We start from the raw sequence: 27,730 nt of genomic DNA, 5'->3' as shown, positions 1-27,730 counted from the left end.
AGTTGAAAAATTTATTTACTTACTTATTTTACAGACAGTGGGAAAAAGTCACCAATATTATAAAATAACTAAAATAATTTTTATTTTTGCATGGCTTCCAAACCTGTTGACAGTGCATTGAGGTGCAAATCAAAATAGCATCAGTCTTCTTTACTACAGGTGAACCACAGTTGACATAATACCTGAGGCTTTAGACCAGTGTTTCCCAAACTCCAGTCCTCACGGCCCCCCACAGGTCATGTTTTCAGGATTTCCATAGTGTTGCACAAGTGAGAGAATTTTTGATACCTTAATGATACTTCCATCACCTTGTGCAATACTAAGGAAATCCTGAGAACATGACCTGTGGGGGGCCGTGAGGACTGGAGTTTGGGAAACACTGCTTTAGACCACTGTGAAGGCTCTCTCTGCTTTCCCTGTTTTTAATCTAAATTTCTCTTTGCTTCATACGTGTACTTATTTTTGGCCCGACAATAAGTATTCATACAAAATACATTCCCTATATTAATCACCAGTCTTCTTACTTATTTCTTAATTATTTTCTGACACAAAAAGAGATGAATTTTCTGTTGCAAGTGTAAATTAAAACTAATTAAGCATATAGATCTAGGGGGGAAAAAGTAGATATCTCATGCAGCAAACAATAACTTTCCTTTCTTGAATGTAAAAAATATGTAAAGATTACTTAAAGTATGGAGTCAAGAGTCTCGATTTTGCTGGGACAGTCCCAAGAAATTATCATACAAAACACAACGACTACGGGGTGTTATTGGCTCACCTGGTAAGGTGGATTCTCAAAGTCATAGATCAGGGTGAACAGAATGGGCCAAGGATGATGGAGCAGCAGAGTGGGTCTTGCTGGATGGCATGTGAGGCATGCAGAATGTCCAGCAGAGAAGCGGAGCAGGAGGCACCAGGTAAAACAAAGCCAGGTTTGAGGATACAAATGGAGACAGTAGATTGTTAGAAACTTGATCTCTTCCAGGAGGGATGCAGTTAAACACAGGAATAACAGAGAAGTATAAGAAGTCTTTACCTTCCAGTAGGGATGCAGTTAATAGCAGGATAGCAGCAATATAATGGCAACTGATTTATGCTTGCAAAGGTCTTGTTACACATAAGAGAGTAAAAGATCTGTTAACTGGCTTGCAGCGTTTTGATTTATAGCACAAATGTATGTAAATTGGAACTTGCAGCAAATAATTGGTTAACTGCAGAAAAGCAGTAAAATAATTGCAGCTAGTTCTTATGGGCAGTGTTGAGGTACACATATAAATTGCAGAAATATATAGGCAAACTGAAAACTAGCTTGCTGTGATGTTATTTTGAATGTACTGACTGAGCTGTTAACAGTGTTGAAAACAGATGGTAATCTGGAAACTTGATTTGCAGAGATAGGTGTGGAATACACCTTGGTAAGGCATGTTTCACACTTTCATATTTAAACACATACCTGAAAAATTGGTACTGGTGCCATCAGTGTTTGGTCAGTGTGTCATCAGTGTTTCTCCGGTATCATTAAAGAAAGAATAAAATTACAAAGTTTCTTCTAAACTTTTCAGTGTTAAACTTGGACATCACATGGACTCTACACTGATAACATACATGTGCTGAATGTGTCTCTCACATACCCATAGGCTTGGAATGGCGCTGGTTATCTGTGCTGTGGGAAAAAATATTTTTCATGGACACACGGTCCGTGTAAGAACATGGACATGTGCAATGCACCATAGGTTATAATTGGTAAATGTGGTATCCGTGAAAAAAACGGAAATACGGACGGCAGAAGGAGGCCCTAGCTAGACTGAGGAAATAAATGGTGGTAGTGGAATGGAAGTCAGGAGCAACAGGAGATAACTGGACGCATAGTCAGAGCTTGATCTACGTGAAAGATGAAGCAGTACCTGACAAGAATGATTTTTGAAAGTAAAGATATCTTAATATTTATATAGCACATGACTGCCTAAGCCAGCCTTAAAAGGACTTTGTCAGCACAAAATATCTGATCAACCCAAGTACAGGCGTTCAGTGAATCACAGCGCCAAAAAATAATTTATATACACCTTCCCACCTGCTTGTTTTCCATCTATCTCCTCCCTTCTCTGGCTCTATGAAGCCAGAGTTGTCAATCAAAGAAGGGTGGAGATAGAGGGAAAACAAGCAAGTGTGAAGGTGTATTTAAGTGATTGGCCTCGCCGTGAAGCACCAAGCGGAAGGATTTAGTTTGTACACTCATCCTGTGCCTTTAAAAGTTCCCTTGAGTAATGATTATGAGCGAGCACTAAAATGCTCGGGTACTCGTTGCTCGGGTTGAGCAAATTGGAATACTCAGGTGCTCGACCTGAGCAACGAGCCCAAAGTAAGTCTATGGGAAACTCGAGCATTTTTCAGGTGGCTCCCCCTGGCGGTCTGCAGAGGGCCTACAAATTGCCCAAATCGATGGGAATAGTGCTCAAATGACATAAGAACAGCATGGGGAAGACCCCTGGAAGCATCTCTGACTCTCAGATCACTGCTGAGAACAACGTTGTCAGAGTATTACGCCACTTTTACGGACTCACAATAAAACATACAAAAACGAAACCAGAATGAATTTTCCTGGGAAATATGTTAAGGAACATCCTTTCCAGGGTAATGACTTGTATGTAAGCAAAATAAATAACCAAAAACAAAAATACTCCTCCACACCTTGGGCTATGTTCACACTTAGCGTTTTTGATGCGTTTTTGCACTTTTGCATTGCTTTTAACCAAAACAAATGCATTCACCAGGAAAAGTCATATTAACATTTTACAACCTTATCTGGCCATGTGGTGTGTGACAAATCATCAGACACATGCATACATTGCTGAAAAGACATGGGAACAGCATGGGGAAGACCTCTGGAAGCATCTCTGACTCCCACGTCTCTGCCTAAAAGTGTGCCCATCATAAGTGATCCTTGGCGCATGCGAAGATGCCTCACGCCATGCACCTGTTATTGCAGACTTGCAACAATCACTGTCCACGTCCTTGTCCCAGTGCAGCATTCAGTTGTCCCTACCCCATTCCATGGAATACAAGCGCAAGTATGCAGCCAGCCACACACCAACCCACAGGCTTCAATACTATACTGCCAAATTTTTGACAGGTGCTTGCACTTGAAATGCGGCCTTTTAGGCTCGTGGAGGTGAAAGTTTTCATAACCTCATGCTGGCGGCAGCCGGGTATCCATACTCGGTCCCCAGCCGCCACTTTATTTCCCGGTATTGCCTCCGCCTTCCTCAAGCATGGGTCCCACAACATTACCCATGCCCTCCCCAGGGCACTTGCTGAGAAGGACCGCCTAATCACAAACAAGTGGACAGGTGAATGTGGCCAGGGACGGTACGGGGTCAGTCCACAGCTTTTTTTGCTGAGTTGTATTTCACCACAGCCATATTCAACTCCGTTGTTGAGGGCACGGCTAATGTTTTTGGGCAAATGCTTGTGTAATGCGGAGATGGCACACCAGGAGAAATAGTGGCGGCTGCGGATCAAGTACCGAGGGACGGCCGCCATCAGGTTGACGAATGCTTCCATCTCCACGAGCCTAAAAGGCAACATTTCGAGCGCAAGCAGTTGTGAAATGTGAAAATTTAGTAGTGTGGACTGTGGAGCCTTGGCTGCATATTTGGGCTTCAGTTCCAAGGACTGGGGTATAGACAACTGAATGCTGCACTCGGACAAGGACATGGACGTGCTTCCTGATGCTTCTACTTGAGAGTGTGCAACGACAGGTGCAGGGCAGGAGGCATCTTCACATGCACCATGGACAGGGGATTGGCTTGCATGCACAACAGCGCAAGAAGCAATGGTGCCACCTACAGACACTGTACCTGGACCCTGGTGTTTGGCCCACAAAGTTACGTGCCTGATCATGCTGGTGGTGGTCAGGCTGGTCGTTTTGCCACCCCTGCTGATGCTGGCCTGGCAGGTGGTGCAAATGGCCTTTTTGGGGTTATCAGCAGAGTCTTTAAAAAACAACCAGACTCGGGAAGACGTAAGAGTTGTACTGGCAAATTCCTTCGTGTTGGTGTTACGGGTAACGGTTGCCTGCCTTCTGTCTGCGGCCACCACACTGCTTCTTCCTGCCTGGTGGGGTTCTCTGCCTCCCTCCCCCTGTGTGCTGATGTCCTCGCTCTGCATGTCCTCCTGCCAGGTTGGGTCAGTTACTATATCATCCACCACTTCGTCTTCCACTTCTGCACCCTGGTCCTCCTCCTGACTTTCTCGCAATTGAGTCTCATCATCGTCCACCTCTTGTGACACTTCCCACTGTTGCCTTCGTGTGACCGTGGCTGCTCAAATATTTGGAAATCGCTACACGCGATCTCCTCTTGCCCCGCTTCAAGTGGACCGGGCGAGAGGCCCGAATATATAATTGAAGAGTGAATAGCTCTTCAGAGTGTCCAAGTGTGGGATCAGTTGTCTCCGGGCACTCGGCATGGTGGGAGGAAGGAGGATCAGGCTGAGGAATATGTGGTCCAGACTCACAGCTACAGAGACTTGACCGTGTGGAAGATAGGGTGGTGGTGGTGGTGGTGGCTAAGTGACTGGAAGCATTATCCTCTATCCAACCAACAACCTTTTGACACTGCTCTGAGTTCAATAATGGTGTCCTGCGGTACCCTAGGAATTGGGACAGGAAGGTCAGGCGAGAAGATGTGGGTGTTTGTTATGGCACAATTTCAGCTTGCCCATGGCCTTGTCCTTGGCATTTGCATGCACCATCACAATCACGACCAGTTCCCCGTCCCTTGCCACATGCCTTGCCCATTTTAAATGGAGGACAGAATCTTCCATGCTAACTACAAATGACTGAGTTTGGAGCGAACTTATATGTGATTCGTGTGATGGAGAAAACAGAGTTTTAAATACCTGTCCTGTAGGTAAGTAGTTTGACCAGCAAACCAGTGTCAAAAAAGTCACTGACACAGTGAAACAAAATTGGAATGGAGGCCAAAAATGGCAGTATTTTCTGAAAACGTATATGTGATCCGTGTGATGGAGAAAACACAGATCTAAATAGCTGGATTTCTAGTGCTGTAATATGGAAAGGACCGGGCTGTATTCTGCAGTGCCAACAAGCAAATGGCGCACAAAAACGGTGTTCTCTGGATTGCTTTTTAAGCAAATAATGAGGATTAAGATCCAAAAAAAGTATTCCTGGACCCTGAGACCTGGGCCTTTGTATAGAATTATCTAACAGCAGCAGAAGGCAGAATTGGAATGGAGCCTCTCTTGCTATATGCACTGCAGTCTGCTATATACCCTGCCTGCCTGCCTATATACACTGCCTGCCTGATATCTCTGCAGATGGATTAGTTAGACCTCAAAAGGACTGTTTGTTAAGGTGGATATGTGTAATGTACGGTTTTCACCGTACATTACCTAATACACAAACAAATTTCTCCCTGATGCAGTAGCACCTCTCCCTACTCTGCCTGATTCCGGAGTGACTGTGACGAGCATGGTGGCGCCAGGACTGATATAGACCTGATGACACTGTGCGGCCATCCTATCACTGTAATGCCACGACCACCATGGTTGCGGCATTACAATGAGTGGCAGGCAATTCCTGCATGTTGATTGGCACTCTAAAGAGCGCCAAAAATGCAGGGAGGGGACCGGAGCTCCCGCCAAGCAACCCCGGAAATACTCGATGAGCGCTGGGCATCTCGAGCAGTGAGATGCTCGGGCGAGCACCGAGCAGTAGCGAGCATGCTCGCTCATCACTAGTAATGATTAATGATGAGCGAGTATGTTTTGTTAACCCTTTTGCCTAGTATACTCGGCCGAGCACCGAGTATTTACAGTGTGCTCGGTGATATGTTTGAATCACTCCCGTGTTCATGATTTGCGACTGTTTGACAGCGTTGAGACATGTGAGGAATGTCTGCTTCTTACACATTCTTATATAGGCAACTGTATTCAAATATAATATTGTCAACATATTGGCGGACCATATGAAACTCGGTATAACATATGCCATATGGCCAGAACAAGCCTACAGAAGGGGCATTATTTACCTTATAGTAAGCACTGCCAACAGCCATTGTCCATGATCTTATCCCACAGGCTGGAATGCATTAAAAATGTCATGAATGTCAGTGGCTGTCTAATCCAATACCACTTTCTATTAAATAAATCTTTTTGTGATATTGGTTAATGAGGATATTTTCTATATGAGCAGAATAACAGAAAATAACATTGTTTTAATTATTTTTATCTCCACAACATGAGAACTCATGACCTTGTACAGTAGAACATTTGATGAAGAGACATGTCCTTGATCTGAGGTATGATTATTTCCATATGTGAATGATTTCCATTGACGCACTGCAGAAAAACTAATTTACAGCAACGATTTTATTGAAAATGGGTTTTATAAACTAGAAATCCAGTATTAAAATATTGGATCTGAGACATTATCTGTATTCTTTATTGCTCAAGGGTTATTTTCTTAACAGCACGCTATGAGGTTAGACATGGTACTGCACAACAAAATGTATATATCAATGACATGAATGTGGCTTGGTAAGTCTTTTAACAGATGTTACTATAGAAAAAAATTATGTGTAATATTTTATATATTATTTAACGGCCTTCAGCTCAATATCAAGCCAAGCAAGCCTAGATACAGTAGGTTCACTAGGGTTTCTTCTCTGCTATCTTGCTAGTACTAAGGCATCTGGATTGCTAGTGTTCCTCTTCACCTTGTTCCTTCTATTCTTCCTTCCATGATGTCCTTGTCCAGCTATTGCTCTCTTCATATGATTTGTCCAAATTAGGCAAGTCATAGCTTTGTGATTCATGCTTTGAGTGACATGTCTAGCTTGATTTGTTCAAAAATTGATTTTTAGTTCTTCTTGCTATCCATGGTAATGGTAACCTCCTTCTACAGAACCACATTTCAATTTGTTCCCATTTGACATCTTTCAACATGACCTCTCTTGGTTGAAATTTTCATGATATCTTTTTGATCTTTAGGTATGTCTTCCTGGTCTTGCTCCTCAAATGTTCTCTTCCTATCACTACATATCTTTTGGTAATAAAGTTCTTTGCTTGAATGGCTCTCTTTAGTCTTTTACTGATGTTGTCTGCGTCCTGCTTATTACCTTTTGCCATTCGTCTTTCTTCGAAGATGGGACTGGACAACATGTTTTTCCAGCTTAGATTTCACTAACATACCTGAAGTTTTCTGGAAAGCCTTAGGATTTATGTAGACATAAAAACATTTATTACTGGAGAACTCCAGACAATAAACAAGAGACAGAAGAGACCTTTGCAGCCATGGTCAACAGAAGAGACCATAAAGATCATCGAAGAATGTCGAATTGCAAAAGGAAACAGAATAGTAAATTATATATATTTATATACATATACATATATATTCCCCTCTGCTTTCAAACATGCCACAATCACACCTATCCTCAAAAAGTCATCCCTCGACACAACCACTTTGTTCAGCTATCGCCTCATATTACTGCATGCTCCCATTCGCCTCCAAACTCCTTGAACAACATGTTCACGCTGAACTTTCCTCCCATTTCTCATCTAACTCTTTCTTTGACAACCAATAATCTGGCTTCCGTTCCTACCATTCCACTGAAACTGCCCTTACCAAAATTACTAATGACTTACAGCCAAAGCTAACAGACAATTCTCCATTCTCCGCCTTCTAGACCTGTCCTCTGCCTTCGACAGTTGACCTCAGCCTCCTACTAAAGATTCTCTCTTCCTTTTGGTGTCAAAGATCTTGCCCTATCCTGGATCTCCTCATACCTTTCCAACTGCACTTTTAATGTCTCCCACTCCCACACCACTTCCTCATCCCGTCCTCTCTCTATTGGAGTCCCACAAAGCTCTGTTCTAGGACCCCTACTCGTCTCCATTTATAACCTTGGCCTGGGACAGCTCATAAAGTCCCATGGTTTCCAGTACCACCTGTACTCTTATGACACTCAGATCTACCTCTCTGGCCCAAACGTCACCTCTTTGCTGTCCAGAATCCCAGCGTGTCTATCAGCCATTTCCTCCTTCTTCTCCTCCAGCTTCCTCAAACTCAATGTGGACAAATCTGAACTCATCATCTTTCCTCCATCTTGCGTATCTTCCCCACTTGACCTTTCTATAACAATAAACGACATCACACTTTCCCCTGTACCGGCAATCTGCTGCCTTGGAGTAAGCCTCGACTCTGCCCTGTCGTTTTAATCCCCACATCCAAGCCCTCGCCACCTCCTGTCACCTCCAGCTCAAAAATATTTCCAGAATCTGTCCTTTCCTCAACCCTCAATATACTAAACTGCTTGTGCATGCCCTCATCATCTGTCTCGACTATTGCAACATTCTCCTCTGTGGCCTACCTGCTAAAACTCTTGCACCTCCCTAGTCTGTCCTTAACTCTGCTGCCTGACTAGTTCATCGCTCTCCTTGCTACTCCTCTGCTACCCACCTTTGAAAATCTCTCCACTGGCTCCCAATTGCCCAGCGTATCCAGTTCAAACTACTAACACTGATCTACAAAGCAATCCATAACCTTTCTCCTCCGTAGATCTCTGAACTAATCCTCCGATATATTCCCTCACGTAATCTCCGGTCCTCCCAATACCTCCTTCTCTCCTCCACACTTATTCATTCCTCATCCTCCGGAATTCTGTGCCTCAACATGTCCGACTATCCGCCACATTCGGATCCTTCAGACGAAACCTGAAAACCCATCTCTTCAAGAAAGCTTACAACTTGCAATGACCTCACTGCCACATCACCACCACCGCCAGAGCTGCTGCAACCCCCCACCCTACTGTCTCCTTCCCCATCCTGCAGATTGTAAGCCAGCAAGGGCAGGGTCCTCTTCCTTCCTTACCAGTCTGTCATTGTTAGTTCATTTACTGTTAGTGATATCTGTATTTTGTATGTAACCCCTTCTTATGTACAGCACCATGGAATCAATGGTGCTATATAAATAATAATAATAATAATTAATAATATATATTTAAATGTCTTGAGATTATATCTGCATACCCAATTTTACTATGATAAAAAGCTACTTGACTAATCAAAGCGCATGCCACAAAAAAAGTCCAATATTACATGAAAATATGTGTAGATACTAGAATGCTCAGTTTAACGTTTCACTAAAAGTATTTATTTTTTTTGTTTTGTATTGGTAATAATCAAATTAGTTATTTCATTTTTTTTACTTTTTGTCAAGTTTCTTTTCAGGTGTAATTTTTGCTCATGGTGAGAACTGGAAAGTGATGAGAAGGTTTACAATTTCAACTCTAAGAGATCTGGGAATGGGAAGGAAAACTATAGAAAACCAGATAACTGAAGAATGCGATTTCTTAGTAAAGAAATTTAAATCATATGGAGGTTAGTAGTTGGGTTCTTTCCTTTTTTCCAGACATAATCCCAAAAAAAATGTTAATGATAGAATCAATTTTTCGATACTCTGTAAGGAGATGTTTATGCTATATGAACATATGTTTACTCATCCAGGGAGTGTGATATGGATTGCAGCCTGTGGAGTATTTTCTAGTACTGTAATTAGTGATAAAGTATTGAATTTTTATCAATAAATATTTGAGTTCATAATGCAAATTTATAGAAAAGTAAGGGGTGACATGTGTGATGTAAAACTAAACAGTACCAATTGTCTGTAGTCCCAGATCCAGCCTCAATACAATACCAACATAAACATAATAAAGACATATTAAAGCTAAACCTTACACTAAAATAGCTGTAAGTGAGGAATGAAAGGTTTACACCTGCAGATTTCTGCCCAACGAACACCGATTGACTATATAAAAAGTGGTCCGACGCTCATTTAAAGGCCACGTCATAATGACTAATACAAAATGTATAGCGACAGAACGATTGTTAATATTATTATTCTTCCTTCATACAGCATATTTGATTTTCACACAGGGAGATGTACTGTCAAATATGATAAGCTTTGAATTAGATACCTCATTGCTTTTAAGCCAGTCCTTAGCCCTCCTACCCTGCAGTGCCATTTTTCCACCTCACACTCTCAACTATTCCTTTGTTTCCCACCTATCCCCATGGTCATGCTTCTGCTTCTTCTCCACTCTTTTGGCTCCTGGTTATATCTTTGTATCGGGCTGTTTGACAGGGTCTTCCTTGGCTTCAGCTATGCCAATTTATAATCCAGGTCATTTCTTTCCATTTTGCTTTTGTTCTTGCGCTCGGTGCCCGCAAAGGTCTGGCCTCACTTTCTATGAGCTGGACATTGCGTCTATATAGCTTACCATAGCTGGGTGTCCATAGTCCTGCCCTACCCTTATTCACTTTGACACATGGTAAGGCTTTAATACTAGAGGTTAGGACAATCCCGTCAGGGTACACCTTGGCGCTAGTGGGATGGCTTTAACACTTTTTTTAATCAAAAACATTGTTTACTAAGTGCCCTATCTTAGTTTAATGCACTATTGCTTTTTATTTACTTACAGCAGGGTATAATGTTCATTTTGTTTCTATCTTCGGTTTTGTCCATTTAATGACCAGTGGGAACATGCTCCTAAATGTTGCATGTATACCAACTTATAATCCAGGTAATTTATTTCCATTTTGTTTTAGTCCCTTACCCTCGTTTTGGCCTTCTGGCTCCAAGGGAGGTGGAATGGTCTTTGGGATCCTCTCCCCTGTTGGAGAAAGGGCTATGGCTGACCGCATCCTAGGGCACTTTTTTGTGGCACCATTTTGTCACTTTTTTAAGCATACTCAGGAGATAGCATGATCTTGGGCTTTTAAAAAAAAAAAAAGTTTGTGTAATGCTTTGATATTTCAGAGCTCAGAGAGAGAGAGACACTCTCTCAAGGATAGACTCAACATTATTGGTGGGATTTGCCCTTTAGTCTAATGTGCATGGGGGCCCTGACTCTCCATTGACAGATGATGCTGGGGGTCATAAGTGTCAGAAAGTGTGAATTTTAATGACCTAAAGAAGACGTAGTTTCTTCCAGACAGCTATTGCAGTGGCTTCCTCTGCTCCATCTTTGAAGATACTTGAACGTTTGGCTGAGTTGAATGCTCATGAGTGTGGGAGAATTGGGAAGAGTTAGCGGACTGCAGAATGACAGCTTGGCTGTCAACTGCTGCATATGTATGAGGGTCTTTTAAACATTTCTGTCTACTCTGTTAATTAAAGTCTCAATCGAGGGACCATCTCTCTTCACTCAGAATACTTGAACTGAGTTTTCTAAACAACACACTCCTCTAGAGGGTATCTGAATGGAACCTGTCCTGTTGTACATTCAATACTATCTATGAACAACTTTGGTAGACAGAAAGAGAAACTGAGCAGAATGATATATAAGTTTGTTGGAAAAGATTAAGTATAAATTATAATTTACCCATTGAAAATCCTAGTGCATACGAGTCCAGTGGCTGGTCCTACTCATTGATTGATAACTATCTCTGCATGCACTGTCATACAGAGAAAGCTGTAATTACTGAATAGGACCACCAACTGGACTTCTATGCAATGGGGATTTCAACTAATAAAATTAAAGATTTACTGTATCTTTTTCCACAAAACTATCTATCAATCTGATCGGCTCCTCCTGCTCTAGAGCATCCTGCCTGCAGATGAGGGACAATTTTCAACCTGACAGGTTCCCTTTTAAAAAAAAATATATAATAACTTATTCACATAGTGGATGTTTCGATTGATTGGAACTGGGGCACAGACTCTCTCTGATTCCTAAAATGCGAGGGCACAAGTGCTTAGCTGACCAATGTGCCACTTCTGCTTGGCTCTTGGAGAGAGGGATTAGTAGTTTAGGGATCTATAGACTTTAAGGCCAAAAATACTTTGAATGATATGTAAAGACTATTTTCATCTGTGGACATAATTCATACTATGCTATACTATATACTTTCTCTTTCTAAAATTTCCAGGAAAACCATTCGAGAACACAATGATAATGAATGCAGCCGTCGCCAATATCATTGTCTCTATATTACTAGGTCATCGATTTGACTATGAGGATCCAGTGATTTTAAGGCTAATGAGTTATATAAATGAGAACATAAGGCTGGCTGGAACCCCAATGGTCTTAGTAAGTTTTTGTACATCTCCAACTTCTGTTGTTTAATAGTGTTGAGCCACCCCCGTAGTGCTCGAGTTCGGTTCGGTTCGTCAAACACCCGTGTGTTCGCCGAACTGTTCGTCGAACTGTTTGTCGAACACCTTCGAACACCGTTAAAACCAATGGCAGGCAAACAAAAACACATAGAAACACATAGAAAACACCTTCAAAGGTGTCCAAAAGCTGACAAACTGCTCAGAAGACACAACTAACACATGGAAAAGAGACAAGTACATAAAGTCATGTGAAAAGAAAAGAGGTGGAGGAGTAAAAGGAGGGGGAGACACAGATATAGGCATGTCATGCCCTTCTAAAATCCAAAAAGTGAGAAGCCGACACGGCCAGTACGTTCCTGCCCGTGCCACCTCCGTGTCGCCAGGTTTGTGCCAGAGTCGCGGTGGACCCTGACGGCCAGCCCCCCTCTCCCAATACTGGTGCCTGTCCACTGGTGGGTCGAGCGAGCCCCCCTGTGGAGGAGGCAGCTCTAAGTTTTTTAATTTAAATTGTCTCTCTAATTTGAATGAATACACTTTAAATCCTTTTACAAGGATCTATTGGAGGGCAAGTCTCATGCCAGCAGCCGTGTAATTTGAGCTCCAGTAGCGTCCACTAAAGCTGCTGCAGTTAAAAAGCTTTTATAAGGATCGAGGTCGGCTGTCCACCGCAAGGCATCCTACCGCCAGCCCCAGCCCCTATGCCTTGGGGTGCCTCCTGATGCTCTTCACTGAGTATCCCGTGGTCCCGAAGCATTTCCTTTGAAAAAATTAAGTGTCCAAACTACAGGTGGTGTAGCTTGCTTAACAGCCGGGATAATCCGCTGACTAGCAGACACTGCTACAAGGCACAAAGTATTTCCTGGGCTAGATGCAGTTAAAAATTTGTAATTAGATACTCTCATTGGATGCTGAGAAAGCATTCCATAGAGTCTCCTGGCACGCCATATATTATTCTCTTAAAAAGCTTGGGGTAGGGGTCTAGGGGACCCTTTTATAGCCAAAATCACTGCCTTATATCGCAATACATCACCTAGGCTGAAGATAAATGGAACTGTAGCACCCTGAGGGCTCGGTTACTACAGAGGTATTGCACCTCACCCAGAGGTGTGATATCTCACTCTCAGGTAAGGATGGAGTGTGGATCAAGACCCGACACCTGCATGCATTACACCACATTGCCGTGGGGCAGGGCGACCAATATGCCCCTGAGATGGGCACGACAGTCCCTGTCCCTGGCTGGGGTGGGGGGAGGGAACACTGAGGAGGGGGACCCTGTAGTGCAGGAGCAGGGAGGAAGCAGTTCCTGGGTGCATTGAGAAGAGAGTATAAAAGGTGGGCACCATCTTAGTTCAGTGCAGAGAAGTCTGAGCAGAAGTGACATGGAGCAGGGGCTCTGCATGAGCTCTGCTCCGGAGGCGGGCCTAGTAACAGAGGCCCAGGCCTGGAAGAGGGAGAAGGAAGGAAGAGGAGCGGAGAAGGCTCCAGGAACGAGGAACGAAGGGATCCCAGGGGTGCGGACGGGAGAGTCGCCACCGCACGCCCGAATCCACCTGCGTGGAGGGGTCAGGCCAAAGGGGGAGACCGGTCCCCGAAACTAGTGGAGGCGGGAAACGACCCTCAGCTAGAAACCGGAGGCTGTGACATTTTATGTGGCGCAGCACCTCGCTACACCCGCTAGGAAGGCACCACATAGGGTCAGGGAAACTGGCGCCAAGTTTACCAAGAGGAGGCCCGAGGCAGCCGGACAGAAGCATTGGTAAGAAAGGCCAGACAAAGGACACACAAAGGGGGTCCTGTGAAGTGCTCCAAAGTTATCTGGGAGATGTCTGAGCCCCTCTCCTGGTGCGCACAGTACGACGTGGGCAGCCGTTACCTGCAGAAGTGGTCTGGATAATAAGAACTGTGAGTAAAGGCCCTGGACTGCATCACTGACTCCGTGCCGTTACTGCTGCTGCCCTGCACCATCACCCCCATCCTCCGCATACACTGCCCTGAGGCTATACTCCTCCCGTGGGGAGTTATGCTACTCTCTGCTGCACCCACAACACCAGTCTCAGCGGTCTGCCCTGCAGCGGCGGTTCACTCTGACCGCAATCCACGGGTGGCGTAGTCGGACATTTAAACATCAAAACCACATAAATAGTTCCGCCACTGGTTTGACCGCCCTGAGCCACGGAACTGGGTCGCCGCCACGGAGACTACAACCACCAGCATCCACCAAAAAGGGTCCGGCTCCGGGTGTCCCAAGGCCCAGGGGGCGCTTCAGAACATTTTCATCACCTTTCATAATCACCAATGGGACAAGGCAGGGATGTCCTCTGTCCCCTCTCTTATACATCCTAGTGACGGAGCACCTGCTCTCATCAATTCGCCATAACCCCAATATTAGGTGGATTGAGGTGGGAGGCACCGAGTACAAGTGCTCTCTATTTGCTGATGATGTCCTAGTATATATCACTCAATCACATATATCCATCCCTGCTGTTATGGCTGAAATAGATCACTTTGTTACGTGGTCAAATTTTAAAATCAATGCAGCGAAGTCTGAGGCCCTCGATGTCTCCCTCCCCAAATCCATACAGGATTCCATCCAGTCCAACTTTCCCTTTGCCTGGCCCTCACAGGGTATCAAATTCTTAGGAATTCCTATTCATAGAGACCTCTCCCATCTATGTTATCTTAATTTTGGGCCCTTTATTGAACAACTCCATACAGACCACGGTTGGCAAGTTAGAACTGTAAGATTCACTACGTGAACCACTGGTGTTTTGTCGAAAAGCACATGTACACTGTGTTCCAAATTATTATGCAAAAAGTGTTTAGGAGTGATAAGGGATGAATTTGTTTGTTTGTCAGTTAAACTCATTGATGGTGATGTGTGTCAGGGCTCTTTATATAACTGTAAGCAATTGCAGACATCTGTGCTAATTAGTTTGGCAGGTGTGTCCAATGAAAGTCAAGACTACTTAAGAAGGCTGTCCCCCATTATTAAGCAGCCTACATTTTCTGCCAAAATGGGAAAGAAAAAGGATGTTTCGGCTGCTGAGAAGCAACAAATTGAGGAAGTGTTTAGGTCAAGGCATGACTACAATCAACATTGTGCGATGATCAGGATGAAGTGTCTTGGCAATCAAGAAGTATGTAGCTGATTCACAGTACACACATGTGCGTGCTGATAAGGGCAAATTGAGGACTCTTTTCTACAGGCAATTAAGTCAGGTTAAAAGAGCAGCGGCAAAAAAGCCTTGTCATAGCAGCAGACAAGTTTTTGAAGCTGCTGGTGCCTCCAACGTCCCCCGAACAACAAGATGCAGGGTCCTTCAGAGGTTTGCAGCTGTGCGTACACCATCCTGTCGACCTCCTCTATCCACTTCACACAAGAAGAAACAGCTCCAGTGGGCCAAACATTACATGAAGACTGATTTCAAAACTGTTTTGTTCACGGATGAGTGCCGTGCAACGCACGATGGTCCAGATGGATGGAGTGGAGGATGGCTGGTTGATGGACACCCCACGCAAACACGGCTACAGTGCCAACAAGGAGGAGGTGGAGTAATGTTTTGGGCTGGAATCATGGGGAGAGAGATTGTCAGCGCCTTTAGGATCCCTGAAGGGGTAAAGATGAACTCCATAATGTATGTGGAGTTTCTCAAACAGCACTCCCTGCCATGGTTCAAGAAGAAGAACCGTGTATTCCACAGCAAGATCATTTTTATGCATGATAATGCACCGTCTCATGCTGCACATAACACATCTGCATCTCTGGCTGATATGGGCATAAAAGGGGACAAACTTATGGTGTGACCCCCATGCTCCCCTGACCTCTACCCCATTCAGAACCTCTGGTGCATCATCAAAAGGAGTGTCTATGATCGCGGGAGGCAGTTCACATCTAAGCAACAGCTCTGGGAGGGTATTTTGTCCTCATGCAAAACAATTGAAGCAGAAACCATCCAAAACCTGACAAATTCAATGGACGAGAGAGTTCAGAAGCTCCTTTCGAACAAGGGGTCCTATGTGAAAATGTAACATCACCTAGAATAAAGTTTTGAGTTGAAAACTGTTTGATTTCAGTTTCTAATAACCTGCTAATGCTTATAATTTCAAAAATGAACATTTTTTTGTTCTTTATTAAAATGAAAAGGTTGATCGAAGAGTGTGGGGGATCTTAGAGTGTGGCAACCCAGTAGTCAGGATTACTTCGAATTCTGACAATCTGAGGGTCATGCTGCAGGTAATGCAGCAAGAAGGCACTTATGTGTCTTGCGCATCTCGGAGCTCCAAAATTATTTTCCAGGCTAGATGCAGCTAAAAATTATTATTAATTTTAAATCTGGTGGAGCTTAGTATAGATCGCCTAATAGAATCAGTACTGCACACTGCTACAAAGCCCAAATTATTTTCCAGCCAAGATACAGATAAACATGATTAGTAATTTTAAATCTGGTAGAGCTTAGTATAGATGGCCTATTAGAATCAGTGCTGCACACTGCTACAAAGCCCAAATTATTTTCCAGCAAAGATACAGATAAACATGAATAGTAATTTGAAAGCTTAAAACGGTTGGTGAGGTGATTTTAACCAATCATCAAGCTTTTACTCTCCCCAGGATGACACAGGGGTAGAAAAGTCGTTTCGGATCCATGATTTGTTCATCTTTATGAAAGTGAGTCTGTCTACATTATCAGTGGAGAGCCGCGTGCGCTTATCTGTCAGCACACCACCAGCAGCGCTGAACACACGTTCAGACAGAACGCTGGCTGCGGGGCATGACAAGATCTCCAAGGCATAAGTGGCTAGCTACGGACATTTATCCAGATTGGAAGCCCAAAAAGAGTAAGGGTCCAGTGACACAGTCATGGCTTCAATGTTTACTTGGAGATACTCCTGTACCATCGTCTCTAGGCGTTGACTATGTGTCAGACTTCTTGTCTCCTGGGGCCTTGCAAAGGATGGTCTAAAAAAGTGTTGAAACGATTCCACAAAATTGCTGTTACCTGCAGATACTGTGTTTCTGTTACGGTTTGAGTGCTGAACACTCGACGGTCCCACGGTTGGCAAGTTGGAACTGTGAGATTCACTAAATGCACCACTGGTGTTTTGTGGAAAAGCACATGTAAGATTCTGCAACAGTCTCTGCTGATACTCCTGCATGTGTGCATCCCTTTCTATGGCAGGAATAATTTCTGCAAATTTACTTTTGTACCGGGGATCTAACAGTGTGGCAACCAAGTAGTCAGGATTATTTCTAATTCTCACAATTCGAGGGTCATGGTGCAGGTAGTGCAGCAAGAAGGCACTCATGTGTCTTGCGCATCCAGGAGCACCAAGTCCCTGTTGTGTTTGTTGCGAGGTAACAATCATGCTTCCTTCCTCTGTCCTCTCCCCCCAACCTCGCGCAACAGAAATGTGATCAAGGTCTCCCTCATCTGATGAGTGTTCCATCAGTTCGTCCTCCACTTCTTCCTGGGCTCCTGCACCTTCCTCACTAGTTTGGCTGCTATCATGCGCCCTGGTAAAAGCATCTCCCCCACCCTCACATGCCTGCCGCCTTGGTGCTGCCGACCGTCTGGACCTTGCAGAAGTTAGGCCTTCCGCATACAACTCCTCCTCCTCTACTTCCTCCTTCTCCTCTTGTGCCACCATCTGACTCCGAATTCTGTTTAACATGTGCTCCAGCATGTAAATCACCGGAATAGTCATGCTGATAATGGCATCGTCAGCACTAAACATCTTCGTCACCATTTCAAAACTGTGCAGAAGGGTGCATAGGTCCCTGATCTGAGACCACTCCTCCAGCGTGATTTGCCCCACCTCTGGATCTCGTTGGCCCAGGCTATACGTCAGAACGTATTGCACCAGGGCTTGTCTGTGCTGCCACAGCCACTGTAACATGTGCAGAGTTGAATTCCACCAGGTAGGCACATCGCATTTTAATCGGTGAAGTGGCAGGCCCAACGACTTCTGTAGAGATGTAAGTCGCTGAGCTGCGGGATGCGAACGGCGGAAGTGCGCACACAGAAACCGTGCCCTCTGCAGAAGGCCATCTAGTCCCGGATAGTGGGCTAAAAATAGCTGGACAACCAAGTTCAACACGTGAGCCATACAAGGCACGTGTGTGACATTGCCCCGGCGAAGGGCCGCACCCAGGTTTGCAGCATTGTCGCACACGGCCTTCCCTGGTTTCAGGTCCACTGGAGACAACCATTCATGAAATTGGTTCTCCAGAGATGACCACAACTCCTCAGCTGTGTGACTCACATTTCCCAGACATTTCAAAGTAAAAACCGCCTGATGACGTTGAGCCCTACTGCCAGCATAGTAAGGAGGTGTGCAGGATCCCTTCTGCGCGGTTAGAAAGCTTGTGGCATGACCAGACAGACTTTGGGTGCAGGTGGAGGACGGAGAGGAGGTTGTGGAGGCAGAAGCAGTGGAGGAACTTTGAGATAAAGAGGATTGATGCACAACTCGTCGGGACGGCAAGACTTGGACAGCAGCCCCTTGTCCTGCTGTCACCATAGTTACCCAGTGCCCAGTCAGCGACATGTAACGCCCCTGTCCATGCCTACTCGTCCAAGTGTCTGTGGTGAAATGCACCTTGTCACACACAGAGTTTCTCAAAGAAGCGGTGATGTTGTGTGCGACATGCTGGTGGAGCGCAGGCACACCTTTGTTTGAGAAGTAGTGCCGACTGGGCATCTGGTACTGGAGCACTGTGACGGACATAAGGTCTCGAAAATCCTCTGTGTCCACCAGGCGGAAAGGCAGCATTTCTGTAGCCAAGAGCTTGCAGATGGTGAAATTCAACCTCTTAGCTTTCTCATGGCTAGGAGGAAATGGTCTTTTACTTGTCCACATCTGAGGGACCGAGGGCTGGCTATTGTGCTTAGACAGGGTTGATAAGGGTGTCCCCGGCAAACCGCCGGTCTGTGAGGAAGATGCAGGCGGACATGTTAGGTTGCCTTGATCCAAAGGTGGTGCTATCGATGTCGGACAGCGCTCAACACCAGCTGGTGTTACCACCTCCAAAGAAAATGATGACCTGCCAATCACGCTGGCTGTTGCGGGTAAAGATGTGGCAGGTCTGCATCCCAAAACTGGTGTGACTGCTGTCCCCCCAGTCACAGAGGATGAAGAGGCCGCAGATGCACAAGATATGGCAGACGGTGGTTGGCCCAGCCGGCTAGGCTGCATTGTAGCACAGTGAGCTTCACATTGCAACTTATGCTTCATGTCCATGTGCCGGTTCATGCATGAAGTACTCAAACTATGTATTTTTTGGCCTCTACTTAGCTTTTGCTGACAAATGTTACAGATAACATGAGTTGGGTCATCTTTATCGATCTGAAAAAATGCCCAGGCTATGCAAGGCTTAGCACCCATGCGACCTGAAGAGCCACCACGACTTGTGGTGAGAGGCAGAGTTGTGTTTGAGGATGCAGTTGTTGACGTGCTTCCAGTACTACGTCTCTGTCCAGGAAGGCACAACCTGACCTCGTCGTCACTAGCATTCTCCTCCACCTCCTCTGCTGACCTCATCTCTTGGCTGACTGTGGGTTGACAGTAAGTGGGATCTCCAACCTCATCATCATCACCCTGTGCGTTATCACACCCGTCGTCCTCAGAGCCAATCTGTTCCTGCCCTGACAAAAAACTAAAGTTGTCGCTCCAATCAGGTATTTGAGTCTCATCATCGTCTTCCTCATTGTCTCCACCAACAGGAGTTACAGTTTGGGAATGAGGGTCTACATTATGGTCAGAACCTTCAGCGTCTGGTCCTGGATCTGACTCATAAAGATCTGGGCATCAGTGCAGATCATTTCCTCGTCTGGATTCACAGAAGCGCTGGAGCCGACCTCTGATTCCCAGGCTATAGTATGAGTAAACAGCTCTGTAGACTCAACCATCTGTTCTACCTCATACTCAGACGGGCAGCTGGAGATTTGGGAGCTGTGAGGAAGCAAGAGCGATTGGGGTGACAACTTTGAGTACTGGAGTATTTGTGATGTTGAAGTTGATGTGGAGGAGAGCCCACTTAAAGGAGCACTTGATATCCGTTGAAGCACCTGCTGTTTTTGAGCCTCATCTGGAATGTGCAGAGATTGGCGTGGCCGTAAGAAAGGGATCTTATCACATTGTCCGCTAAAAGAAGTAAACATTTTAGTTTGGCTGGAAGATGGTCTTTCTTCTGCAGATGTTACTGTTGCTTTAACACCTACCCCACGGACACAACCTTTTTTTCCCTTCCCAACACGCCTATTCCCCTTTCCACCAGCAGCAGGCCTTTTTCCACTCATTTTGGTGGTTAACTAATTCACAACTGTAACATACCTGGCGGCGTCCTTGCATGGTGGTCCATCTCCCACTGTGCAAGAGGGCGCACTTGATCTCCTGTCCAGAATGTCTCTCTGGCTTCCCTCCATGCTGTCTGTTTGTGTCTGTTTCTGCTGCTTAAGGGCGGCGCCCGATCACTTCCTGCCTTTTGTACCTGCTGTGGGTCACACCCCTTGTGCGTCCTCAGCCTATTGCTGTCTGTCACTTGGTATATAGCTCAGCAGCTCCCTTCTATCCCTGCCTGAGCATAGTGTTTCCTTCAGTGTGTGCTTGCACTCTGAAGGTGCCAGGTCCCGTTCTTTGTTTCCTTGTCTGCCTTTCCTGGAGGCTGTATTTCCAGGCCTGTCTGAACTGAGTCCTGTATGTCTTCTGCTTTGCGGTATCAGCTCCCGTGTCTGAACTGAGTCCTGTATGTCTCCTGCTTTGCGGTATCAGCTCCCGTGTCTGAACTGAGTCCTGTATGTCTCCTGCTTTGCGGTATCAGCTCCCGTGTCTGAACTGAGTCCTGTATGTCTCCTGCTTTTCGGTATTAGTTCCCGTGTCTGAACTGAGTCCTTTCTGTGTTCTCTTGTCTGTCCTGTCTGAACACGCTCCTAGCCTGTTCCTCCTGCCTTCTAGGGGCCGATTACCTAGACCCGTTCCTGTATCTTGTCTGACCTGTCTGAACACGCTCCTAGCCTGTTCCTCCCGCCTTCTAGGGGCCGATTACCTAGACCCGCTCCTGTATCTTGTCTGTCCTGTCTGAACACGCTCCTTGCCAGTTCGTCCCGCCTCTCTGGGGGCAGTATTCCCAGACCCGCTCCTGTATCCCGCTGCAGTGTCGGTCTCCTCCGTACACTCAGTTCCAGTCTGAACTCTCTCCTATCCTTTACCTGTTTTGCCTCTATGTCCGTTCCCTTCCTTTTTCTGCAGAGTCTGAACTCGTACCTAACTCCTGCCTGTTGTCTCTGTACTCCCGTTTGTGAGTTTGTGGTCCACTCGCTACTTCACTGCAAGTACCCTGTGGGTGTCTGGCTCTGTCTTTCCCTTCCTGTCTGTTCCGTGTGAACAGAGTCCTGTCCTGCCCTGCTTCTGCCCGCTGCTCCGGCAGTCCTGTCCTGCCCTGCTTCTGCCCGCTGCTCCGGCAGTCCTGTCCTGCCCTGCTTCTGCCCGCTGCTCCGGCAGTCCTGTCCTGCCCTGCTTCTGCCCGCTGCTCCGGCAGTCCTGTCCTGCCCTGCCTGTACCCCTCTGCCTGTAATGTTCCTGAGTCCCAGTGTGTACTGGGCCCTATCCTGCCTGTATTGTTCCTGAGTCCCGGTGTGTACTGGGTTCTATCCCGCCTGTGTTCCTACCTGCTAGTGCCTCCCTGTCTGCACTCTAGCTGTGCTTGCCTTTACCCCCCTGCCTGCATACCCGCCTGCCTGCATACCAGTCGTGCCTGCCTATACCCTCCAGTCTGTGTGCCAGCCTACCAGCCTGTTCCTGTATTCCCCTGTGTGGGTCAACAGCCGTGTCCGGGGTCTGTCCTGGAGTAGCACCTGGTCCCTCTGCTCGGTTCCTCCTTGGTGCACTGGCGTCGTATGCCGTCGTGCGACCCTGGTCGGATCGGGTGAATACTTAGTCACGCCCCTCCAGGCATACACTCTCCGGCTCGGTCCAGTGGAATCACTACCAATCACCCGCACACGCCGCTTAGCCCGGGCGTGTGCATAACAGCATGCTCAGGCCATGGTTCCCGTTGAGCCCCACGGCCTTCGCCCTCTGAGAAGTTTTCCAGCGAATATATGCATTAAAATAAATAAATAAATTTTTTTTCTCTTAGCTGAGTTCCAGGCGAAATTACGCACCGTCCAAACTGATCTATCAGCTCTCGTTCCTGCGGATCCGCCACGTTACTATGGGGATCCAAGACAGTGTCGTGCATTTGTGGAGCAATGCATGCTACACTTTAAGGCCTACCCTCTCTATTTTCCTTCCGATTGGGCTAAAGTGGCCTTTATTATGTCTTACCTGGCGGGTGATGCCTTGGAATGGATCAACCCCCTATATGAAACACAGGATCCGATCCTCCGGGACCTAATGGCCTTCCTGGTGGCCTTTCTAATGGTCTTCGATGATCCTAACCCGGAGGCTCCTGCTGAAGCTTCACCTCCCAATATCCCGGAGCAGCCCCGATGGGTAATGTGTGTGGGTAGCGCAATAGTCCTCCAGCCCAATGAGACTACTGCCCACCCAGAATCCTCACAGGGTGACTACGCTTTCCGGAATACTTCTCTCAACCTCAAGAGGCAGTCCAGACGTGCTAGACTTAGAGGCAAGCCGTCACGCCAGGGTCTGTCCTCCCTGAGACCTCCTGACCCCAACCTTGAAGTCCCTACTGAAGCTTCATCTCCCTGTATCCCGGAGAAACCCCAATGGGTAATGTGCGTGGGTAGTGCACCAGTTCTCCTGGCCGAAGAGACTCCTGCCCATCCAGACTCCACACAGGAGAACTTCCTGCACCCGGCATCAGATGCTTCTTTCTCTTTAACCGGTGTGCATGTCCAAGGATGCTCCAAAGCTGTGGTTACCTCAGAGTCTGTGCACCTCTACTACCTGGCGGAGGATCCCCTGTTGCCTCCTGAACCCTCCGGGATACCACTCGATGACAAATGGAGAGAGACTTCTCTACACCCGGTACTCAATACTTCGTCCGCTTCGTCCTGTGAGCCTGACAATGGGTACCCCAAAGTGGTAGTTATCTCCGAGTCTCTACACCCCTCCGACCAGGCGGAGGATCTCCAGTTGTCTCCTGAACCCTTCGGGGTGCTACCTGGTAGCGAAAGGACAGAGACTCTCCTATACTCTGTACCTGATACCTCGCTCGCTTCGTCCAGTGAGTCCAACCTAGTGTACTCCGAAGCAGAGGTTACTCCCGAGTCTCTACACCCCTCCGACCAGGCGGAGGACCTCCAGTTGTGTTCAGAACCCTTTGGGGTGCCACCTGGTGGTGAAAGGAAAGAGACTCTCCTATACTCTGTACCTGATACCTCGCTCGCTTCGTCCAGTGAGTCCAACCTAGTGTACTCCGAAGCAGAGGTTACTCCCGAGTCTCTACACCCCTCCGACCAGGCGGAGGACCTCCAGTTGTGTTCAGAACCCTTCGGGGTGCCACCTGGTGGTGAATGGACAGAGACTTTCCTATACTCGGTACCCGATACCTCGCCTGCTTCCTCCAGTGAGTCCGACCTAGTGTACTCAGAAGCAGTTGTTTTCTCTGAGCCTCTGCACTCTTCTGACCCGGCGGAGGACCTCCAGTTGTTTCCTGAATCCTCCGGTATACCACCAGATAACAAAGAGACAGTGACTTTTCCTCATTATGTACCTGATAACCCGTCTATTTTTTCCTGTGAGCTTGACAAGATGTACCTCGAAGCAGAGATTACCCTCAAGTCTCTGTCCCCCTCCAACCCAGTGAACGACTGGTCCTCGAATTCCCTGCGGAAGATTCTGGCAGGCCTGAAGAAGAGAGGGCGTAAGGGGGGAGGTACTGTAACATACCTGGCGGCGTCCTTGCATGGTGGTCCATCTCCCACTGTGCAAGAGGGCGCACTTGATCTCCTGTCCAGAATGTCTCTCTGGCTTCCCTCCATGCTGTCTGTTTGTGTCTGTTTCTGCTGCTTAAGGGCGGCGCCCGATCACTTCCTGCCTTTTGTACCTGCTGTGGGTCACACCCCTTGTGCGTCCTCAGCCTATTGCTGTCTGTCACTTGGTATATAGCTCAGCAGCTCCCTTCTATCCCTGCCTGAGCATAGTGTTTCCTTCAGTGTGTGCTTGCACTCTGAAGGTGCCAGGTCCCGTTCTTTGTTTCCTTGTCTGCCTTTCCTGGAGGCTGTATTTCCAGGCCTGTCTGAACTGAGTCCTGTATGTCTTCTGCTTTGCGGTATCAGCTCCCGTGTCTGAACTGAGTCCTGTATGTCTCCTGCTTTGCGGTATCAGCTCCCGTGTCTGAACTGAGTCCTGTATGTCTCCTGCTTTGCGGTATCAGCTCCCGTGTCTGAACTGAGTCCTGTATGTCTCCTGCTTTTCGGTATTAGTTCCCGTGTCTGAACTGAGTCCTTTCTGTGTTCTCTTGTCTGTCCTGTCTGAACACGCTCCTAGCCTGTTCCTCCTGCCTTCTAGGGGCCGATTACCTAGACCCGTTCCTGTATCTTGTCTGACCTGTCTGAACACGCTCCTAGCCTGTTCCTCCCGCCTTCTAGGGGCCGATTACCTAGACCCGCTCCTGTATCTTGTCTGTCCTGTCTGAACACGCTCCTTGCCAGTTCGTCCCGCCTCTCTGGGGGCAGTATTCCCAGACCCGCTCCTGTATCCCGCTGCAGTGTCGGTCTCCTCCGTACACTCAGTTCCAGTCTGAACTCTCTCCTATCCTTTACCTGTTTTGCCTCTATGTCCGTTCCCTTCCTTTTTCTGCAGAGTCTGAACTCGTACCTAACTCCTGCCTGTTGTCTCTGTACTCCCGTTTGTGAGTTTGTGGTCCACTCGCTACTTCACTGCAAGTACCCTGTGGGTGTCTGGCTCTGTCTTTCCCTTCCTGTCTGTTCCGTGTGAACAGAGTCCTGTCCTGCCCTGCTTCTGCCCGCTGCTCCGGCAGTCCTGTCCTGCCCTGCTTCTGCCCGCTGCTCCGGCAGTCCTGTCCTGCCCTGCTTCTGCCCGCTGCTCCGGCAGTCCTGTCCTGCCCTGCTTCTGCCCGCTGCTCCGGCAGTCCTGTCCTGCCCTGCCTGTACCCCTCTGCCTGTAATGTTCCTGAGTCCCAGTGTGTACTGGGCCCTATCCTGCCTGTATTGTTCCTGAGTCCCGGTGTGTACTGGGTTCTATCCCGCCTGTGTTCCTACCTGCTAGTGCCTCCCTGTCTGCACTCTAGCTGTGCTTGCCTTTACCCCCCTGCCTGCATACCCGCCTGCCTGCATACCAGTCGTGCATGCCTATACCCTCCAGTCTGTGTGCCAGCCTACCAGCCTGTTCCTGTATTCCCCTGTGTGGGTCAACAGCCGTGTCCGGGGTCTGTCCTGGAGTAGCACCTGGTCCCTCTGCTCGGTTCCTCCTTGGTGCACTGGCGTCGTATGCCGTCGTGCGACCCTGGTCGGATCGGGTGAATACTTAGTCACGCCCCTCCAGGCATACACTCTCCGGCACGGTCCAGTGGAATCACTACCAATCACCCGCACACGCCGCTTAGCCCGGGCGTGTGCATAACAACAACTCTGGAGTTGTTTGCACAAAAAAACAATGATGGGAACCGAGCAGAGCTGAGGGGCCAAACTGTGGTATTAGGTCAAAACAATTGGCTGGGTTAGATGCAGAAAAAAATTATATTCAATTTGCAACCTGATGGAGGTCAGTATAGATGGACTAATAGAACAAGTCCCACAAACTGCTAGAAGCCCAAATATTTTTTCAGAGCTAGATGCAGGAAAAAATTATTTTTAATTTGCAACCTGATGGAGGTCAGTATAGATGGACTAATAGACCAAGTCCCACACACTGCTAGAAGCCCAAATATTTTTTCAGAGCTAGATGCAGAAAAAAATTATATTTAAGTTGCAACCTGATGGAGGTCAGTATAGATGGACTAATAGACCAAGTCCAACACACTGCTTGAAGCCCAAATATTTTTTCAGAGCTAGATGCAGAAAAAAATTATATCCAATTTGCAACCTGATGGAGGTCAGTATAGATGGACTAATAGAATGATGCTATGCCCAAAAGGTTTTACTTCACTAGGTACAGTAAAAAAATTGGTATTCTATACACAGGTGGTATAGCTTGCAACACAGATAGGCTACTCCACTGACTAACACACTCTGCAATAGGCCAAAAAGGATTAGCTTTGCTAGATTTAGCCAAATGCTGTGAAAAAAACTTGCACAGTACTGGCACAGACCTGCCTGGAAAAAACTGATAGAAATTGATGTAACTTAGTCCTGAAAAGGACTGCAATTACAATTAGTCTTTACTCCCAACCTATCTATTTCAGAGCACAGACCTGCCTGATAAAAGTCGTAGGAAATGCTGTAACCTAGTCCTTAAAAGGACTGCAATCACAACTATTCCCTACTCCCAAGCTATCTGTAGATTTGTGCGAAAATTGGCTTGAAATTAACAAGGTATAGCGCACACAGCAACAGCGGTGCCGTCTAACACGCAGCTGCAGCAGTGAGAAAATGGTGGCGACGGGGAAAATGGCTGGGTCTTATAGGGCAAGGACATGTGACATACACTGCCAATGACACATGCCCTTGCTTGTGTGAAAAAAAGCACTTCGCTCCATGTGTGCGCTGCTGATAGGCTGACAGATTGCACCCCCCCACTGTAAATGCGGGAAAGAGAAAAAAAAATGGAGATCTTCATTATTCCTGCAGAGATCCAACCCCTGCCCCTACCCCCGCCCCGCTGGACACTCAAACTGCGTATTAACATTAATTTTCATCATTACTGAGAAAAAATCCAGTTATGATTTTGGTGCACGAACAGTTATCGAACATAACCTCGAACAGCCGAATTTTTTTCAAATCGTTCGTGTTCGCTGAACGGCTCGAACACCGCCCAAAACAGCTCGAATTTGAGATTGGAGAACAGTTCTAGTCGAACAACGCTCATCTCTAATGTTTAATTGGTGAATTTTAGGTTTAATTTACTCCTGGCTTGGCTGTGATACATGGCGGTTGTGCTTTGGTGGGTCACAAGGCTGTTATATGACCAGATCAAAACAGCCTTTGGGGCTTGTCATTGCCTCTTCATTATTGTCAATCTGCAGTAAATTGCAATTTGTTTGATTCTCTGTTTGACCCAGTTTGTGACTTAAAGGATTAGTACCATCTTAGCAAGCTATGTTCTATTCTCAGGATAGATGATAACTTGCTGTACTTTGCAATCCTGAGAACCCAAGTAGCGGGACTCTAGCGATCAGCAAACAATTGCCTATGCACTGTGATAACTTGATAAGAAGGCAAGACCCTTTAATGCAAAATGATTGCAGATGTAGTACCACCAGCAGCAACTGAAAGGTTGCCCTACTGTAAATCTTTCATTATTTGACACTTTAATTTACCAAAAATACATATATATTTCATCTTTATCCTATTCCAGTTGAACTTTCAAAGTTCAGAAATCTTCAGAGTGAAATTGTTAAGTTTTTCATACACATTAGATTAATGTCAGCCAAACTTTCCAAAAACAACTGGTTTGGACAATGGTATAATGGGTATGGAGGCGACTGATGGTCGGGAGAGATGTCGGGAG

General features: G+C 46.6%; 1 protein-coding gene across 2 annotated transcripts in view; it reads left to right on the top strand.

The window, feature by feature from the left end:
* LOC141258843 (cytochrome P450 2K1-like) overlaps positions 1-27,730 on the top strand; it is a 129,645-nt gene that overhangs the window by 53,370 nt on the left and 48,545 nt on the right. For both annotated transcript variants that reach the window (XM_073674014.1, XM_073674013.1), the window contains exons 4-5: positions 9,250-9,399; positions 11,950-12,110. In XM_073674014.1, coding sequence (XP_073530115.1) covers positions 9,250-9,399; positions 11,950-12,110 — 311 coding nt within the window. The remainder of the gene's footprint in view (positions 1-9,249; positions 9,400-11,949; positions 12,111-27,730) is intronic.

This window comes from Phyllobates terribilis, unplaced genomic scaffold (genome assembly GCF_046119375.1).
Source record: "Phyllobates terribilis strain yellow unplaced genomic scaffold, ASM4611937v1 Scaffold_3__8_contigs__length_932513732, whole genome shotgun sequence".
In the NCBI taxonomy this organism is placed as follows: Eukaryota; Metazoa; Chordata; class Amphibia; order Anura; family Dendrobatidae; genus Phyllobates; species Phyllobates terribilis.
The sequence above is the reverse complement of the archived record's forward strand: the minus strand, read 5'-3'. Positions and strand labels throughout refer to the sequence as shown.